General features: G+C 39.3%; 1 protein-coding gene across 3 annotated transcripts in view; it reads left to right on the plus strand.

Moving 5' to 3' along the window:
• The window catches only part of LOC309631233 (uncharacterized protein), a 223,390-nt gene that overhangs the window by 184,223 nt on the left and 17,961 nt on the right, over positions 1–21,206 (plus strand). The window contains exons 4-8 of one of the 3 annotated variants that reach the window (XM_082397471.1): positions 1,810–2,069; positions 6,246–6,327; positions 8,811–8,898; positions 10,620–10,711; positions 12,463–21,125. In XM_082397471.1, coding sequence (XP_082253597.1) covers positions 1,986–2,069; positions 6,246–6,327; positions 8,811–8,898; positions 10,620–10,680 — 315 coding nt within the window. In that variant the 5' untranslated portion in view covers positions 1,810–1,985 and the 3' untranslated portion in view covers positions 10,681–10,711; positions 12,463–21,125. The remainder of the gene's footprint in view (positions 1–1,809; positions 2,070–6,245; positions 6,328–8,810; positions 8,899–10,619; positions 10,712–12,462; positions 21,126–21,206) is intronic. The other 2 variants (XM_082397472.1, XM_082397470.1) reach the window with 2 other exon arrangements.

The following is a 21,206-nucleotide window of genomic DNA, read 5'->3' on the forward strand; positions in this document are numbered from 1 at the left end:
CTACACGTTGAAGACCTCATTTTTGCTTTTCTTGTGCTTTGTGATCTTCACAGGGTTAACACAGTTGTTAGCCGGACACATCTTAACTGATTAATGGAGAAGGCTGGTAGCAAACACCAGATTTATGTCTTTTCCAGGTCACATTCATTATGGATGCAGAAATGGGATCTTTGCCTGATTTAAAGAAAGTACCCAGATGAGAGGAAATGCAGAATCCACACACTCTTCTGTTAAAAGATAAACTGAGGCATATCAACAGTTTTAAGAGTTTGAGCAAAAATCAATTCAAATCAGGTAGCATCCAATTTAGCAGAAAGAAAGGAGCTCCAAGGAGCTGTACAAAAGGAGAGACTGTTAGAGCCAGAAGGGAGCAGGAACAAGGAAGTTATACTAGGCAAAAAAGTGCTTGGTTATTGCAAGGTCACTTTCCTTTAGGGGATGGCGGGGGTCTATCAGGCAGATGACCTCATTAGTGCTGATCAGGTGATTCCTGATTGACTGGTTTAAGATTCCATTTCTGGGAGAGCTGACACTAATTAAGACTCAGTTTGGGCTTGTTGTCTTGGTTTTTTTTTTAACAGATCTCAAATCACTCTTTAAAGTAGAAAGGCTTAAGGGTTATAAAATTAATAAAAATTCAAAAATCTTTTGTTAAGTTGTGTTGACAGCCTAAAGCAAAATGGAAATCAATTCAACAAATATTTATTGACTATGCTAGATGCTTCTGGGAGTCAAAGATAAATGTAACATGAATGAACGTCAAGTCCAACATTTAGATTCAATCAATTACATAAACTCACAATACATGGTACATGGATGAATCAATTAGGAGTTCCATGTGAAAAAGGCCTTGAACCTCTGATATGAATGGAAAATAGCTGGTGAAGCCTTGGGCTGCTCCAGTTGAGGTACAATACCATTTTTTTTAAAAATTGAAGTATAGTTGGTGTATAATATTATATGTTACGGGTGTATAATACAGTGATTCACAATTTTTAAAGGTTATACTCCATTTACAGTTATTATAAAATATTGGCTCTATTCCCCGTGTTGTGAGATGCAATACCTTTTACAATAGGTCAAAGTGGGCGTTGCCTCAGAGCCTCCTCTCTGGTGGGACCATGTCTGGAATATTACATTTATTCTGGGCATTACATACACTACACTACATTTTAAAGTAAACATTGACAGAGCAGAATCCACGCAAAGGGAGGCACACGTGTGGTTTTCCAGCATGGAAAACATATCATCTGAGGAACAGTTGACAGAATGGAGACTGTTGAACCTTGAGAAGATCCAATTTAGGAAAGAACTAGAATCACAGAACTGAGAATGACCTCCTCTACATCTTTTACGCTAATCTCTGTCTCTTACAGATGCAAAAACAGGCCCAGAAAAGGGAATGCCTTGCTCATCTCCATCTGTAGTCTTGCCTAAACCTGGCAGTTTTATTCCTGTATCATCAGGTTACCTAATCCCAGTACTCACTTTATAGCTCAGCTTATGCGCCCGGTCATTTGGTTGATTCCAGTTATCAGAAGGATGGACCTTCCCTGCCCTCAAAGTAGTAGAAAGAACAGGAGACCAGGAGTCTAATTCCTCTTCCATCCTGTGCCTGGCAAATTCCTACTCATCCTTCAAGACAGGTCAGATGTCACCACTTGGCTGAGCCCTCACGGTCCTCCACTGAAAATTAGTTACTCTCTCCTCTTAGGTGCCATGGCTCTCTGTTAATATCTCACTGTAGCACCTTTCACATTGAATTGTAATTATGTACTGCAATTACGTGTACGTTCATCTTTCCACTAGATTCTGAGCATCTGGTCTAACACGACTCAAAGACTCAGCCCGGCTGACACTGTTGCCCAGCGCCACACGTGACCTCTCCGTCTGACCAGGGCTTCCCCACAGCACGACTGCCCCAGGGTAGTCAGGCTCCAAGAGCAAGTGTTCCAGTGAACAAGGCAGAAGCTGCATAACCTCTTATGACCTGGCTTCAGAAGTCACATGGTGTGATTCCCACAGTGCCTGCCAAGATTCAAGGGGAAGGGCACAGACCCTACCTCTCTGTGAGAGAAATGTCAAAGGATTTGCAGTCATGTTTTAAAACTACCACAGGTCGACAGAAAATAAACTAATAAATACATAAACTACTAGATAATATGTCTAGTGGTGATAAATGTTACAAAGAAGAATAAAATTTTAAAGGGGGGATAGAAAGTACAATGACTTGAGGAATTGGGGGTGAAGTTCTAGATAGGATGGTCAGAGAAGGCCTCACTGATAAGATGGCATTTGAGCAAATACTTTTCCCTACTTAATCTTTAATCCATATGTTCAACTATCTTTCCATTCCTTCTGTGTGTTTATTCTTATTGACTTCACAGCACTCAAGGTTGTTCCAACCATGGACTTTTAAACTTTTATTTTTATGGCATCGTCTGTCAGAGTCTGCAATGTGGATTCCCTCTGCCTATTGCTCAGGAGATATCACATATAAGCAATCCTTGTTTGCATGACACTGTGTAAATGGAAACTCCTGCATTTCAAAACTGTCCTTGGGACTTCCCTGGCAGTCCAGTGGTTAAGACTCTGCACTTCCATTGCAGGGGGCGCAGGTTCGTTCCCTGGTTGGAGAACTAAGATCCTGCATGCCTCGCGGTGTGGCCAAAAAAAAAAAAAAGAAGAAGAAACTGTGTCCTTGCTAAGAGGTGAGAGGTGTCAGTTACTACGGAACCAGGAAAGGGAGCACACAGTCCCTTCCTATTCGCGTGAGTTTCAGTTAACATGGTGCTGTGCAAAGCAAAGACTGCCTGTATTCTCTCATTTAAAAAAAAACCCACATTATTATTTCAAGCCTATCCTCAGTACCTAAAAACCTCTCCTTTGCATGCACTGCTTGGCATGTTTGATCCAGGACACTTAAATGTTTGGGATGTTGAATGAGTGTTTTCTAGTAGAGAAAAGTTCACAGAGGTGGAAGACTAGTCAAACACAACCTCGTGGGATAACACACAATTATCCCTCGTGGGATAACCAGAACTGAGGTAGCTGGTAGATATTGTGTGAGTGTCTGCATTTTGCGTGTTCCTGTGGGCTCAGCTGTGTGCCCTTTTCTGCATTCACCTAGTGTTTCTCACAAACAAAATGGCACATAAGCAAAGGCAAAATTAGTTGTTATGCTCAAATTACTCCCTAATGCATCGATCATGTTAGAACAAATTCACAATTTCAAAATAAGTGTTATAGCAGAACTGACTATATTGTATTGAGCTTGAGATGCCTATTGTCAGGCAAGTGGAGCTGTTGAACAGGCATTTATCTAGAATTCAAGGAAGAGGCCAAAGCAGGATATATACATCAAGGAACCATGAGTTTATACATATATCTAAATCCACAAGATCATCCAGGGATTGAGTATAGATGGAGAAGGGAGTCAGACTGAGGTAGTCCAACATTTAGGGGTTAGAGAGATGAGGAGCAACTAGCAAGAGAGCCGAAGAAAGAGCAGCCTGTGATGCAGGAGTAAAACTAACGATTGTTCTAGAAACAAAGGGAAGAATGTATTCCCAGGAGAAGAGAACGATCAGCTTTGTTCAATTCTGCTGACAAATCAAACAAGATGACGACTGGAAGTTAATAACTGATGGAATGGTAGGAGCCAAAGCTTCACTGCAGAGGGTTCAGGAGAGAAATTGGAGACAGTAAGTATAGGTGCCTCCACCAAGAGTTGTGCTCCATCAAGGAGAGCAGAGAATTTGTCCATAACTAGTATGAGATATGAGGTCAAAAGAGATTTTAGAGATTTTTTTTCACCAAAGATGGGAGGAATGGCAGTCTTGTATACTGATAGAAACGAGGAGGGGAAAAGGAAAAATTACTGATGCCCTGGGGGAAGAAATAATTAAAGGAGAGAAGACATTCTGTATGTGAGAGGGGATGGATGGGATTCAGTGCCCAAGTGGAGGGGTTGGCGGCAGATGGGGTGTGGACAGTTGATCTGTGGTAACAAGAGGGAAGGCAGAGAACATGGTACACATATAGGTAGGTATGTACATGAGGTGGTGGGAGCTCTTGTCATAGCTTCTTTTTCCTCAGTGAAATAAGAAGCAAGATTAGGGTTCATGAGATGATTAAGTAATAATCATATAAAGTGTTTGGAACAGTGCCTAGCACATTGTCATAATTAAATCATTGGTAGCCATTTGTTATCATCATCATCATCATCATCTCACACTCTTTACTCTTAAGAAACTTTAAGCAATCTTAAAAAGAGGGAAGAGGGATTTAATATTGAACATTTAATGTAGCCTCCTTACAAGAATTTTCCATTACCATTGCCCACCACAAGGCCTTGCTTTTAACTAGATCAGAGTTTGTCTACCAATTTAGTCACTTACCCTAGGCTGCTGTGACAATTATACAGGCAACTCTGGGAGTGTCATTCACTCCCAAATGTGACCCAAACTGAGCTATCATAGAACCCTATGTCTCTGGTAACAGTAGTCTATTGCATGGTAGGCACATGACCCAGTCAGATTCTTTCCCTATATTGCTATGTAGAGTTGAGAAAGAAAGAGAGAATTTTCTTTCTCTTGGTTTGCCTAAACTGGGAGATGCTCCATATTGTTGTCCAGTTGATGCTTTCAACTGATTGCTGGTGTATCTCCATTCCTTCTTTAGAACACACTGAATGATGCCCACAGCACTTTGAATACTCACTCACTGCTTCTAGGGGACGCTCATGTTTTCTCATTTCTGCTTCTATTGGTTGAGTTATATACTTACCAAGAGTTGGTTGCATTTGTTCCCAAACCTATTTATAACACCTGTTCTTGACTATAAATGTATAATGTAATGTATACTGTATAAATCAATGATATATATGTGTGTAAAGAGAGTTGTGCCTATGAAAACAAAGTCAAAGTCTTTGGAAAGACTTGATAAAAGCAAAGCACTACACAGAATAAAGTTGCTATCAATTTAAGTGTAGGCAAGAAAACTTTAAAAGATTGAAAGAATCATAAAAATTGAGATTTAAAAGCATCTTTAAGTTCTCCCTCCACAATAAAGAAAGCAAAAATAGAAATGATAAATAATACACAATGGAATGGCTTATGCAAGAAAGGCCACTTAGAACTGTAATCAGAGAGAACTTGACCCTTCATCAAAAAATTGATGAATAAATGCACATTAAAATGTTTTAGGTTAAAATAGTATGTTTAAGATAAATAAGTATCATTTTCTAAATTTTATACTGTAATCAATTTTTAAAAATTTACCTACCAACTCCCAGACCTGATCCCATAAGATAAGAATAATTCCTTAGCAGCTTTTGAAAGCTCTATGTTCCAAATTTACTAGGAGGCAAAATATAGACAGTGGAGGGTTCCATTAAATAAGTGGCATGCAAGAGCAGGCATTGAATGGGGAAGGGGGGGCTTGGGTCAAGGTCTGATCAGGAGTCCAGCTTAAATTGGTTTTGGGGGTGTTCCTTGATGCCCCCACAGATCTAAATGGAAAAGAAAACAGTTTATGGGAATTTAACTAGAGCAGGAGGATAAGTGTTTCCAGGCACGTGTGGGGGGGTGATGAGAGAGGCAATCAGTCTAGAGGCAGGATTCACAAGTCACACAAGCAAAGAGCAGGGGTGAAGGTGAGCACTGACCCTAAGGGAGAGGCTTTGGGCTGTCTGTACCACTTTATGCTGCTAATAGGGCCTGGTAATCCTGGGCCTCAAACTGCTATCCAGAGCCAGAAGGATGTCAGAGAGCCTCAAGGTGAATCTCAACCCAATCTGAGAAAGAGCTAGAGATGCTGAGATTCATTTACAATATGAAAGATTTTGACATTAATTTTTAGTGTGTAGGCTAGTCTTAGTGAACAAAGTTATTTGAAGTAGGAAGGCAAAATACTTTCTATTTTGAAAAGATTATTCCAGGCATTACTCATGACTGAGATTTTTTTGTACTTAAAGACAAGTTCATATATCCTCAATGCCAGCAGACCTAGGAAAGAATTTTAATTCCTCTTCAAATGCCATATCAAAAGAGCAAACCTCACGCACCCACCCTGCACTTAATCAGGTTCCAAAGATAAATCAAATACAGTCACAGGCTTTAAGTCTTCATCACTTTTACTGAAAAGCCAAAGGCCCCTTTATGTATTTTGAGAACCATACTGTAAAGCTGGATTGATTACTGATACAACATAAAGTCTAACTTGAATTTTTTGCTATATTCCAGATTAATTCTCCAGAGTTTTATGAGGCTTCCTCAGAAGACAAGATGAAGACATCTTGCTGTGCATCAGAATTAAACAGTAACTGTACGATCTGAATTTCTTTTACTTCAAACAACTCAGCAATTACATATGTTTCATTTCCTTGGACAGACGGTAACCTGCTGAGTCTCCTATGTTATCAATGCCTGTTTAGTACCCTGGCTAAAATTTATTTTAAGGCTCTGTAAAATCAATTTCTCCATCTACAGAAGAAAGTATTCAGAATAAATATGTGGAAGGATCTGGAGATGTAACAGACTAAGTCCCCCCAATGTATTTGGATTCCATTCTCAGTGGAAATCTGGCCACATAGGTCTGAGGTCAAGTGACAAATTCAATCCAAGGAAGCTTCATAATGATCTTAAAACTGCAATTGAATGTTTTTGGAGCAGTCAAGTTGTAATCTTTCACTTGTTCATTGGTTTTCTTCCTTCACATTAAACATATCTGAAGGTTTTATGTGGAAAATGTAAAGATGAGATAGGACATGGTTATATGGAAACTTAAATGTTATTAACAGGTGCTCAATAACATAAAAACCAAGTAGCAACAAGATAGTCCATTTCTACTTGCTAGTGAAGTGGTGTTGGACAATGCATGCTGTGAATTAAAAGGAGAAGAAACCCTCATGAGTTAACATGCAGGATGACATCCAGAACAAGCTAGCACTTGAGCAGGGTCCTGAAGGATACACTGGAAACAAGGAAATGAAACACACGGGATGAACCAGGGAAAGGGGGGGATGAGGCACGGGCATGGAAATGACCGTGCTCGTTTAGCAGGATGGACCAGTCTACCTGCGGTAGCTGCCAAAATACTTTTGTTGAGTTTAATTGATGGCACATTGGAGGAGAGTTTTCAATGCTGACCTACAGGTAAAGGAAAGCCTTTGACGTCTCTTGAGTAGGGGCCTGGAAGGATGAAATTACAAAAGAAATTCCTGCTGTAGTTTAGGTATAATAAAACAAGGGCCTGGATTGGGTGCATGGGCCACAGTGATTGGTTCAGGAAAGTGAAAATATGTATCAAATTTATCCATTTAAAGTGAATCCTAACATTTTTGTGTGACGTCTGGAAGACAAATAGGCCTCTGTTGTGATATAGTTCTGGACAATGAGATGTAAGTTGAAGTTTTGGAGAGAGGCTTCCAGGAAAACTCTTTCAAAGGTCAGATTCAATAAACGTGCACTATTTTGCCTTTTTTGCTTTTCCTTAATTCCTGAAAAGTGGAAGTGCTGACTAGAGCCACGAAAAAAAAGGGCAAGAGGGGAATTCCTTGGCGGTCCAGCGGTTAGGACTCCGTGCTTCCACTGCAGGGGGCATGGGTTCTATCCCTGGTCGGGGGACTAAGATCCCACATGCCTCGCGGTCGGCCAGAAAAAAAAATTTAAAAAGGCAAGATCCTTACTGAGATCTTGGCCTTGATGATTTTGAGCCACCCAATGAACATCAGCTGACTACTGCCCATTTCTTACTAGTTCCATGAGAAAAACAATTGCTTATCTTGTTTTAGCCACTGGTATTTGGGTTTTCTGCTATATACAGTCAATTTCACCTCTGCTAACTTCTCTTCCTTAATTTTCCAATTTTAAGTTTCTATTTTCCCCCATACTGTTTCCTTAACCTGCTCATGTATTTTCTGCTCCAACAAGAGCAAAATACTTTCAGTTCTTTCAACAAGCCATGTCTTCTTACCTACAGGCCTTTTGTATGCTCTTTCTCTCTCTCCCTCAAACCCTTCTCCTGGTTAATTCCTGCTCAACCCTATGTCTCCCGGCAGTGGCACTTCCTCCTTGAAGGTGTCACTTTCCTGCCCCCTCCCACCATCGCTGACCCCTGTCCAGATTTTAAGCCTTCCTATGAATTCCAAAGCACATGTTATTCTCTCCATAAGAAAACTAGCACATCAAAGGGGCTCTTTTAAGAACATCATGCCTTTCAATATGCTCAACATATGGGAGAAACACAGTGAAGTAGCAAGGTTTACATATCCAGGTTAACTATCTAGCTTTGCTCTTTCCCAGAGAGCCTCTCTGCCTGAGAGCCTGTCAAGAGATCTCTCGTCAAATGCTGGATTCCTTTACTCCCGAGGGAAGATCTTTTACCCAACAGAGTAGAGACCAAAAAATGGAGCAATGTAGTTCATATCCTTTACCACACTGATCTGAGAGTCGATTCAAAACACAGGCAGGCTCGGCCTATCTTTTTTCTCTGGTAATTTAATACCTAGCTCGCTTTACCATGCTATGATGTAGAAGATCCAACAGAGTCTGGCCTCAGTTTTACCATGGTTCCATCCTTTGTAACAGTTTATTTTCCATTAAAAAAAATAGTAATTGTGGGTGGATAATTTTCTCCACCTGTATTCTTTCCTTTTTCCTTCCTTCTATTCAAGGAGGTCAGGAAGTCAGCCCTGTCCTCGTAGTCTCTGGGTAGGTTTGTAACAGGGATGGATGAGAGGTAGCTTAGAGAAAGATCTGGCTTTGTCTTACAAAAACCTTCTCTCCTGTTCCTCTCTCTCTCCCCAGACTCGAAGAGGATCTCTCGGCCTGCTTGTGGAGAGGAAGAGGAGAAAGTGAGAGAGGGAAAACAAGTGAGAATGAGAGATGGAGACAGGTGAGTTCTGAGAGAGAAAGCCACAAGCAGAGGGCACAAGTGTTGCTCTCTCCAGAAGCTCTGAGGGGAAATGACTGCTGGTGCATCTGGGGAAGGGACCACAGGCTTCTGAGCAAGCATCCCCGTGCTCCAAAGGTGTAATGGAAACAGTAGAGAGCCACCAGCCCTGCAGGCGATGTACAGATAAGAACGATGGATATCACAGTGGCAACGTGTGTGGACAACTGGAAGTTGCCTCCCTGCTCTCCCACCTCCCCACCCGAGGTCTTGGAAATTCAGAGTATCCAAGAACTCTGGCACCTACCCGGATGGGATGGGGGAGAAGCCCAGGAAAGACAGACAAAGGTTGTCAGGACTACTGCACATGCATGTGTTGGTGGCCAACACAAGAGTACCTGGCTGAGGGGTGCGGGTGCAGGCTGGGTGAAACCTATGTGTTTCCTGTGCCCCAAGCTCTGTACCTAGAGGAAGAGGCTTTTTGTGACTTGCTCGCCTAAGGTGTGTTTTGTGATTCTACTACCTGGCAGAGGTGTGTTTTGGAAACTGAGTGTTAGTGGAGCCCTGAAAGTTGACTTCCACCAACCCAGAGTCAGAAATTAATTAATTCTAGAGAGTTCTATTCTTCCACACCTGAACTGTGGATGGAATCCATAGCCACTACACGTGTGCCAGGCCTACCTGATGGATGGCTGAGCGAATCAAATGAGGTAATATATGTGAAGAAAGTGTTTGAAAACTGGTGACATGCACACATGCTTGAGGCATTATTATCAGCAGTTTTGTGCTTCGGGGCCAGAACACTTCTTTTTGTGTATGATCCATATAAAACATTAAATGTCTCTTGGATGCACTTTACTTGGCAGTGAGAAGGGCTAAGCCTACAAAACTGCATGTTCACTTTACTCATGTCATTGCATTTGGCTTGTGGAATGGTCGTTCTAGGTCCTTAGATCATTTGTTTGTTTAACAAAGGCAATACATGTTCTGTGTACTATTAAAAAAAATTGCTGATTGTGACACTAAAATTAAAACTATAAAGTACCATGAAACTCAATTAAATTGTTCTCAAAGGACCCTGAAAAGCAAACTTTCACAGTGCCAAAATCATTTCTTCTGTCAGAATATCAGACCAGGTTTAAAATGAAAATATTGTGTGAACATAAAACTAAATTGTTTTGTCCTATATTGTCACAGTAAGAGTTGAACCCAGGGACTCTGTTTTGGAAACTGATTCCAGTAAGACTTCTATTTTGGCTTCGTAAAGGCCTTTCTCTCTTTCCTATTCCTGTCTCATTTTATTTTTTAAGCTATAACTAAAATTACTTAGTAAAAAAATGTTTTGAGACATATGAATTCATTTATAAAGTAGTTCTGCTGTAAAATGTCTTTTTGGCATCAGTTTCAATGAGCTCACTCTCCCCCTTATTCTTATGTTTAAAGATGATAGAAGCTGGTAGGAGGAAAAACTTGGGGGGTGGGGGGAATGGTTGGAGCCCTCAGGACTGCCTGTGATAGGAAGTCCCAGAGGAACAACCCACGGTTACAGGAAGTGAGGAGGCTTTCTTCCCAGAGTCTTCTGCAGCTGTGTCCACTGAGAAGGCCACATTCCTGCACCGACCTCCACTTAATTACTCTGACCAACAAAGCCCCAAACTTTGTCCTCAAAGTGGTGAGAGTATTTTCTGATTTTAAAAGTAGTTTTGACTCCTCACCTCTCCTAGGCCAGCCAGTGCTGTGGGCTCCACCCCCGGAAGTGCCTCGGAGCTGCCTCTTCTTGAATAAACCATCTCCTGGGACTATTCCCAGGCACAAGGTACAAGAGCTGGGTGAAACCAAACAGCCTTGAAAGAAAGAATAGCAAACTGACAGTCTCTTGGATTTTACACATCCTCCATTTTCTCTTAGTAAAAGTGTAATATCTCAGGGGATTCCAACCAGATCTGATGAAAATTTGTATTAATAATAAAAAAATAGTAACTGGCTAGAGGAAACAGAAGTTATTGACCCAGAATCTGGAGTTATATATATGCATCATTTTATAACATTTCTAATACCCTGGGCAGGAAAAACATGTACCAGCGAGATATGTTTGCTTTCGACCTTCAGAGGAGGAATGTGATTTCAAGCCTTTTCAATAGTTGAAATACCTTTAAGCAAAAAGAAATATGCTACGTTGAGAGAGCAGAATTTTTTTCAGTGGTGGGAATGGGATGCTCTTAAAACTCTTGCCTTTGTTTCCTATTAGGGTCTTTGGGGAAGCCATAAGAACTCATCATTTAAAGGCACATTAGTTCTTCTAGGTCACTGGGTGTCATGAAGTAAATTACTGGCCCAAAACATTTTAAGGTGCCTTTGGGGCCTGAAAGAATATGTGCTTTTCTCAAAGAAGGACTAGATCACTGATGGTTGGCCTGCCTGCCCTTCTCCCCGGGAAAATCAGTACCAATCCATCTTAAACTCATGTTTAATTCTAGGAGGTTGCTATATATCAATGTCAGGAACCAGCTTCTGCTGAATTGCAACTCTGTGTTTTGTATAAAGGCTTGATACACTGATTCTTCTCCCTGAAATGTTCCCAACATTAGGCTAGTGTTTCCCAATGCTTTTTCCATGATTGTTCTCATAAGGGTCCTTTTAAAACAGTATTATTAATTGCTACCCCTCTTCCTGGAAAATTAAATACTAAGTAACTAAGGAATAAGATTTTGCCAGGTAGGGTTGAGCCATTGTAATGTGTAATTTACTGTCCTTGTTGAGAATATATGCATTAGACCAGGGCTTCTCAGCTTTGGCACTATTGACACCTAAGATGAGATAATTCTTTGCTGTGGAGGCTCACCACACAGAGTAGAATGTTTATAGTAGGATGTTTAGAGCATCTCTGGCTCCACCCACTAGATGCCAGTGGTACCCCACTCCCCTGCCCCAGTGTGACCACCAAAAATATCTCCAGACATTGCCCAATGTCCCCTGGGGGACAAAATTGCCCCCATTTGAGAACCACTGCTTTAGACATATAAACAAGTAGGAGGTATGTCAATGTGTAGCAAAAGTCAGAACAACATTTTTGACAAAATGCAGGAAAGACAACTTTTAAAGTAAGAACTCAAGGAAATCTAGGAACTAGAAGGTCTAATGCAGAAGACAATAGTGAGAAAAGTGAAGTGCAAAAGGCAATGCGATGTGGGGGCATGGGAAAGGGAACGGTTGGGAAATCAGACCTATTTACTGTGTCCTGGAGGGCAGCTCGCTGATCTCACTCTCCTCACCTGTTCTGCCCCCTCTGCCCTCGGGCTCCCAACACATTGAGGGCCTGATGGCAGCTTGTATGCTTATCTTTTATTTATAACTCCGTGGATCAGTTTTTTGATGTTTTAAATCATTAGTTCTGCTTCTTTTTGTGAAGTCTAGGGGGAGAGTTGGCAGGGCTTGTCCTAGATTGGGTTGAGTTGCTAGGCCACCAGGCCTCAGTTTATAGCTAGAGTTACCAAAGTGAACAAGAATCTTGACTTTCTTGGGGCTTCCCTGGTGGCGCAGTGCTTAAGAATCTGCCTGCCAATGCAGGGGACACGGGTTCGAGTCCTGGTCCAGGAAGATCCCACATGCCGCGGAGCAACTATGCCCGTGCGCCACAACTACTGAGCCTGTGCTCTAGAGCCTGCGAGCCACAACTACTGAGCCCACGTACCACAACTACCAAAGCATGCGTACCTAGAGCGGTGCTCCGCAACAAGAGAAGCCACCGCGATGAGAAGCCCGCGCACTGCAACGAAGTGTAGCCCCCGCTGTCCGCAACCAGAGAAGAGCCAGCGCACAGCAACGAAGACCCAACGCAGCCAAAAATAAAATAAATAAATTTATGGAAAAAAAAAAAGAATCTTGACTTCCTTGACAAACCCCTTTTCATAATCAGTAGCACTCATCCTCTACTAATTGATTCTAAACGAGTTAAGAGATGATCTAGACCAGTAATTTGCCTATGGCCCCACCCTTGCTTCAATCAGTACAATTGTGCTTCAGCCTGTTTGGAGTATATTCATAAGATCTTATTTGAAAAAAGAATTCTTCCACTTAAAAACATTGATCATTTAGAGGTGGTGAGTGACATCCTAGAACTTCATTTTACATAGAGTGCTGAGAAAAGAGCTAAAGGTATCAGAACAAACACAAATAAAATACTGTACCTCTGCCTTATTACATCTGATTCCAAGGAATTCTGAGGATCTGAGGGACACCTCTTGAAAACCAGCAATCGATATAGTTTTGTTGTTAAGGAACCCCTGTAGTGATGACAGGTCCAACCAAGGATGGGCAACAATGGCTTAACATGACCTGGAATAGCCCTATTTAGATTGGTATGATTAGATTTCATCTCTACCTGTGAGAGTTGGAGAAGACTGAGAAGGCTTAGGGAAGTACAGCAGAAATGTATAAGAAACCGTACACCTGAAATTAATATAATATTGTAAATCAACTATACTTCAATTAAAAATAAATGAATAAAGTAACTACTGATAAAGCAAAAAGAAAAAGAAAAATACGTAAGAAATAAGAACCAGAAGGAAAGGATTAAAGAATGTTCATTTTCTTGAAAGGGAGAGGCCAAGAGATGATTTAGTGAAGAAAAAGGAGAAGGTAGTTTCTAGATATCATGAATCTTAGGGTCACTTAATCTTTACAATAAGCTAGAGTGTAATGCTACCATTTGCCCTTTGTAACATTCATTCTTTCCTTTTGCCATGGTAATAACATTTTCAAGTGGGCTGATAGCCTCCAAAATAAACACTACATTATATGCCGCAGAAGCTGGAACAGGAGCAACCACCTTGGGACTTCAGGTGAACTTGGTAATGTAGGCCGCTATGGACAGAACCACAAGATGAAATGAGTCCCTAACAGCATGGAGTGCCATACCCACTCTGGACCAACCTCCAGATTTATATATGAGAGATAAATAAACTTCTATCTTGTTTGATCCTTTGTTATTTCAGATTTTTCTGTCACTCAAACTTACGCAATCTCAACTAATAAACCTAGGTAAAGGCCATTAACCTCCTTTCCAGATGAGGAAATTGAGGCTCAGAGGTGTTAAATAGCCCAAAGTTCGAAGTGCCCTTTGTCCAATGCCAAAGCCTATGTGCTTTGTATTATACTACAGCTAAACTACCATATAAATTTAGACAGGTCTAGGTAGAATGAATCTTATTACTGCTGCTCTTCATATCTGGGACAGAAAGAATATAGGTTTATCTTACAGTAAGAGTTTGGTAGACCTATTGTATTGCCTGATCCCTAATTAGGAGAAGTCAGACTTCATCATTGAATTTGTTTCTATGGTTTTAAGTATAGACCTGCCTGACAAGGAGGACGATCCGAATTTATTCACTCTTCTGTGAACAAATGTCTAATGAGCATCTCTTAACTGTCAGGCACTGTTCTGACACTGAGGAGACAGCAATGAACAAAGAGACAAAAACTCTTGCCTTCATGGAGCTCATTTTTTCTAGTGGAAGTAGAAAATAAACAAAAGAGTAAAATGATAATATTTTAGATGGCAGTAAGTATTATAAAGAAAACTATATTAAGGAAAGGAGATAAGAAATGGGGAGGGGGAGGAGGGGAGGTTGCATTTTTAATAGAATGGTCAGGGAAGGCCTCACTGAGAAGGTGACATTTGAGCCAGACCTGAAGTAAGTGAAGGAGTGAGCAAGGTGGATACCTGAAGGAAGAGCATTTTAGGCAGGGGGAACAGCCAGAACTAATGCCCTGAGATAGGAGTATATCTACTGTGTGTTAGCACAGCAAGGAGGCAAGTATTCCTGGAGCAGAACATGAGATGTAGTTAGAGAGATAATGAGAGGCCAGGTGGCAGAGGGCCTTGTAACTCATTGCAAAGAATTTGGCTTTTACTCTAAATGAGGTGAGAAATAGAGGGTTCTGACCAGAAAAGTGAAACGATATGACTTTAATGCTAAAAGGACACTTTAGACTGCTGGGTAGAAAACTGAAAGGGCAAGAGTGGGAGCAAGGAGACCCATTAGGTGGCCATTTCTATACTCTAGGTAAGAAATGATGGTGGGTTCTGGTTCCGAGAATGGTAGAGTAACATGTATCAATTAAACCTCTCGCAAATAACAGTTATAAACTCTGAACAAAATGTTTTTTAAGGCACTGTCAAGTGATCAGAAGCAGGTAAAAACTGGAGAGAATTCAACCCTTGGAAGAAAGGAATCACGTTAAGTGAGATTGTGGGTTTTCACTGGATAGCAGGCTCCAGTCCATGTAACATGGGGCAGCTAGAACTCACTCAGAAAGCAGTCTTACCAGTTTGAAGAGACATACAGAATTTAGAGGCTGTAAGAGCAGCTGGAAATTGAGCAAAGAAGTCTCAGAAAAAAAGATTCCACAGAGTGGGGACCCCAAAATTCTGCATGTAAATTCCATTCAACTCCTTGGTGGACCCCTGAACTGCAAACACCTGGGGTAAAAAAAGTCCAGAAGAAAACAATAGGAAGAAGACTACAAGAACTGACCAGAAATTTTAACTGCTGCTCACATAAGGGGAGGCAGAGTTTGGAGTTTAAGTTCAGCCAAGTAAATTGTTTGCTAGAACAACTGGATAAAAGAATCCAAGATTCTCCACAATATACCATCCACAATGCCCAGTTTGAAATCCAAATTACTAGACATGTGAAGAAAGAGAAAAATGTGACCCATGGTCAAGAGAAAAAGCAATCAATAGAAGCTAACCCCAAGATGACCAGATAGTGGAATTAACAAGCAAGACCTTTAAAGCAGGTATTATAAATGTGTTCAGTGACTTAAAGGAAAAGGTAGCCATAATTATTGATGAATCTCAACAGAAAAAATGGAAACTATGAAAAAGATTAAAGTTCTAGAACTGAAAAGTATAATACCACAAATGAAAAATTCACTAGATGGGCTTAACAATAGACTGGAAATAGCAGAAGGAGGAGACTGTGACCTTCAAGATAGATCAATAGAAATGATCTAATCCACAGAAAAGAAAGAAAAAAAGTTTTTAAAAAATGAATAGAGTTAAGTGACCTGTGGAACAATATCAAGTAATGTATTATCTGTGTACTTGGAGTTCCAGCAGGGGAACAGAGAGAATATAGAATAGCAGACCTGCACTACTAAAATGACAAGAGAAGAATTGTTTTCAAAATGAAGACAAAGGACACCAGATGGAAATACAGATTTACAGGAACGAATGAAGAGCACCAAAATGGCAAAAATTAAAGATCACATTTTTCCTCTCTTTATTTTAAAGATTGCTCACTTTCTAAAGCAAAGAATATAATATTATAGTATTGTATTATGAGATTTATAACATATGTAGATGTAAAATACAGAAGAAGGATAATCCAACTGGATATCAAAATATATAATAAAAGCAATGGAATATAAAGCATTCAATAAAATATGTCCCTGAGTTCATACTGATATAAACAAATACATAATACATAAATAAATGGGAGATGGAAAATCTCTTTTTTACAGAATAATGACAACTAATAAATTTAGAAGGAATGCTGGAATTTGAAAAGTATCAATGGAAACTAAAACTAGTGGTTGAAAATTTGATGAGGAATAGCATCTTTACATAGTCTTAAAGTTAATTATAATTTAACACTGAAAAACCAGGTAGATACCACTTTAATCAAGTGACCAAGTTCAGAATAAAATATATGTATGTTTATTTGTGTGTGTGTATCTGTTTGTGTGTGTTACGTTTGTGTGTTTGAGAGAAGGAAGAAAAAAGAGATGAGTGAATGACAAAGAAATTGAAGAAAAATGTAAAACATTGGAAAATATGGATAATGGGTATATGGGAGCTCTTTATACTATTTTGGCAACTTTTTTACATGTTTGAAATTGTATTGAAATAAAAGGAAATGATGGCAGCTTGAACCAGAGTGGTAGTGGTGCATGTCATAAGAAACAGATTTCTGTTTGAAAGTAGAATTGGAAGGATTTGATGATGGGTTGGATGTAGGGTGTGAAAGACGGAGGTACCAAGGATGACCCCAAGATTTGGGACTAAGGCAAGTGGAAGGAAGAAGTAGACATTTACTGAGATAGGAAAACTGTGGGTAGAGAAAGTCTGGGGAGGTGGAAATCAGGAATTTGGCTGGGCACATAATAAGTTTGAGATGCCTATTAGTCAGCCAAGTGGAGCTGTCCAGTAGGCTATTAGAATATATACCTGGAGTTCAGGGGAGGGGTCTGGGCTGCAGATATACATTTGGGAGTCATCAGTTTATTTAAAGCCACAAGAGGATGTAGGAAATTAACATAACAATAGAAGGCAGAATTCTGGGATACTCCTGATGAAGACCTTCCTGCTTTAATCTATAAACAGCATATAAGTCTACAGTCTAGATTTAGCTATTTGCATACTCATGGTACAATTTAATATGTTCTTCTGTCTAATTTATTCACTGAAATTTTATAAAACAAGCATTTATTGAGTATCTTCAGTATGCAAGGCACTGTCTTGATATGCCTATAGCGCAAGCATCAACATGTCTAAAAGATTCCACCTAATAATAGGACTTAGTAGACAGCATAAATAAACAATCCAGAGTCATGTATCTTGTCATGCTGCCTAACTGATTCATAGAAATTTATTGCCGTGATAAATTACAAACATGTTTTAGGTAATATCAAGCACGCTTTTGCAAGAGAAAACACATAACTCTATTTTCTCACCACTTCTGGGAGAGCGAGGGACAAAGCTTATCACTGTTTTGTTTACTTATTTTTTAAAAATAAACCTGTTCGTGAAAGGTTACAGTAAATTGGAGGAAACTTAACCCAAAGTCCTCCAGAAGTAAGTTTGCTATGTCAAATCAACCCATGACCTCTGTGAGACATTGCCTTCCCAAACTAACAGTTATGGAAAAATTCACTCAATTTTTTGGTGGTTTTATCTTCTTTCTTTTTCTTCATATCCTCTTTAATTTTACTGTAAAATAAAACACTAATATAGAAAACTACATGAATTAAATGTATGGCTTACTGAATTACTACAAGGCAAATGTCTCCAAGGTCCTGAAATAGAACTTCACCAGTCACGCCAGAAGCCCTTCAATGTGTCCCAACCCAATCACAAACCCTCCCTTCCCCATGAGTAAGCACTCTCCTGACTTAGTCTTCTATTCTCTATATTTCCTGCAAACTAGAAGATGAATCCAGAGACAAGGTCAGACTCTGGTTCATCCCCTTGACAAATCTGTAGGTGGCATTATGAAGACTTTGGAGGCACATAACATCTTATTGTCATTCATTTTGTTTTTAGAAACTGCTGACACTTAATACCTACCACAAATTATGGTATTCTAGTTCTATAACATTTTTTAATTTATTCATTAGAATACTTTCATAAAGAAACACTCCCCCTCATCCATTATTTGGTTGTACTGTGATACAGTTCATATAGGAAAGGAGGGATGAATATTTGGTTATTTAGCTCTACTTGCCAGTTTTCAAGATAATTATTTGATTTTCTATCATCTGCCAAAAGTAATAATTACTTTCCATATTTTTGTGAAATCATGGATTTACATTGCAATTATCATTATTAACTCAAAATTTTCCATCTTTGGCTAGTGAGAGCCTCCTCAGGTTGACTCCAGGGTCATTTAGACACAACCCGAGCAGTGTTTGATAGCTTCTTTGCCATCTGGTGTGATGAGATGTTCCAGGGTCATCTTGTTCATTTACTGCCTTATACCTAGAACCAGACATTTCTCCAAAGAGACCTGGTCCCTTGTAGTGACAAATGGTATTGTAAGACCACAATCTGGGTGCTAGAGATGCTCATTGCTATTGTGTAGCTTACTGTTTCTAGGTCTTTTCAGTGGCCATATCCAGGGATAAAATTAGATCAAGTACCTCATGGGTTTATATTGATAGTTCCAATTCAGTTATGAAATTACAGAGTTTTTACTTAACCTCTTCTCTACTACTTTAGTATCTCTTTTCTTCCATATCAAGAATCCTGGTTCTTAAGGAACCAGAGATGACAGAATTGTTCTCAGGGACAAAGGAGATGATAGACTTGAATATCTCATTATTATTTATTTGTTTTCTATTACACACCTAATAGTCTCAGGGTAGCAATTATAAGATGAACACCAATATGATTACTGAAAATATTCCCTCCTCCGTTTTTAAACAGTTGTACAATATCTACACTATCAGAGGGTACAGCTCGAAGCATTCCCTCTTACTATTCAGTTGTATTAGTTCTAGGGGACCTCTGTACTTAATGTTCACCAACAGTCCTTAGGTCAGTCAATATCTGTCTAGTTATTTTGTTGTCTGAAGCTCATTTTCTAGAAGATTTCACAGGAAGGAATCATGGGAGCAACATTTTCTGAGATCTGTGCCCATTACACTTGAAAGCTATGCTGGATAAAAAAAAAAAAGAAATCTTTGATTCACACTTGTTTCCTTAAAGATCTTAAATTTGTTACTTCATATTTTTCTCATATAGAGCATTAGCATCAAAAGGTATAATAATCTAATTTTCTTTTCCTTATAAATCACGTACTCTTTTTTTCTGGATACTTAAGCGGTATCTTCTTTCTCTTTAAAGTTGAGTGACTTTGCTAGAATATGTCTTGGTGTTGATCATCATGGGTCAGTATTCTCAGGGTAGATGGTATGTTCTTTAAATATTTCAGTTTCAAATCTTTAATTTCAGAAAGGTTCTCATATTATCCATATGTTCTATTTTCTTTGCCTGTCTTCAGTGTTTATTGTGCTCTCTCAAATCCTTTTATGTCTGTCTCCATTTCCTTTTTCTTTTATTTTTAAGCCTTTTTTATTTAAAAAAATTTTCATTTTGAAATTTTAGACTGTCAATAAAAAGATGTAAAAATAGTACAAAGAATTCCTGTCTACTGTTCACCTAGTTTCCCTAAATGTTAACATCTTACATATCCAAAGCATGAGGATCAAAATCAGGAAATTAACACCAATATAACTCTATTATCTATCTACAGACCTTACTTAAATTTCTTCAGTTGTTTCACCAATGTCTTTTTTCTCATTCACATTTCAGTCATTACACATTGACCTTAGATGTCTATCTCTTTAGTCTCCTTTAACTTTGAACAGTTCTTCCATCTCTCCTTATCTTTCATAATTTTGAAGAGTATCGGTCAGTTATTCTGTAGACTGTCCCCCAATGAGGGCTTATCTGATGTTTCCTCACAATTAAACTTAGGTCAGTGTTTCTCAATTTTGGCACCATGGACACTTTGGGCCTGATAATTCTTTGTTGTCGGAGGCTCTCCTCTTCATTGCTTTTATTGTATATTTAACAGCACCCTCAGCCTTGACCCACTCCATGCCAGTAGCACTCTTGACAATCAAAAATGTCTCCAGACATTTTTAAAGTCCCCTAAGTGTGAGAGGGAATCAATTCTAGCTGAGAACCAACTAATGTAGGTTATGTATTTTTAGCAAGGATACCACAGAGCAACGTGTCCTTCTTATAGCGTCATACCAGGGGGGCACGATTTGTTCCATTACTGGTAATGTTAATTTTTGATCACTTCATTAAGGTGGTTCTGCCAGAAGTCTCCACTCTAAATTTAATATTTTTTCCCTTTATAATAATATGTGTCATGTAAGGTCGTACAACTATAGTGTCTCTAATCATACTTTCACCTACTGATTTTGGCACTCATTGATGATTTTTGCCTGAAGCAATTATTACTGTAATTTTTGTCAACATTTCCTTCTTCATTGATTACTTATACTTCTATTTTAAGAAAGAGCTTTCCCTTTTGCTCCATTTATTTCTTCATTCAATTATTTATATCAGTACGGACTCGTATTCTTTTTTTATGATGTAAGTTTCAGGTGTACAGCATTATAGTTCAACATATGTATATGCTACAGAGTGATCACCACCACAAATATAGTTACCATCCAACACCATACAATTGACCCCCTTTACCCATTTCACCCACCCTCCTACTCCCTTCCCCTCTGATAATCACTAATCTGTTCTCTGTAGCTATGAATTTATTTTGTTTGCTCATTTTTTTGTTTTATTTTTAGATTCCACATATGAGTGAAATCGTATGGTATTTGTCTTTCTCCATCTGACTTATTCCACTTAACATAATACCCTCAAGGTCCATCCATGTTATCATGAATGGCAGGATTTCATTCTTTTTTTATGGGTAAGTAGTATTCCATTTATCCATTCATCCATTGATGGACAAGGACTCATATATTCCTATTTTATAGGTTATAATCCATTA

This window comes from Balaenoptera borealis (assembly GCF_965194805.1).
Source record: "Balaenoptera borealis genome assembly, chromosome: 6".
Taxonomy (NCBI): Eukaryota; Metazoa; Chordata; class Mammalia; order Artiodactyla; family Balaenopteridae; genus Balaenoptera; species Balaenoptera borealis.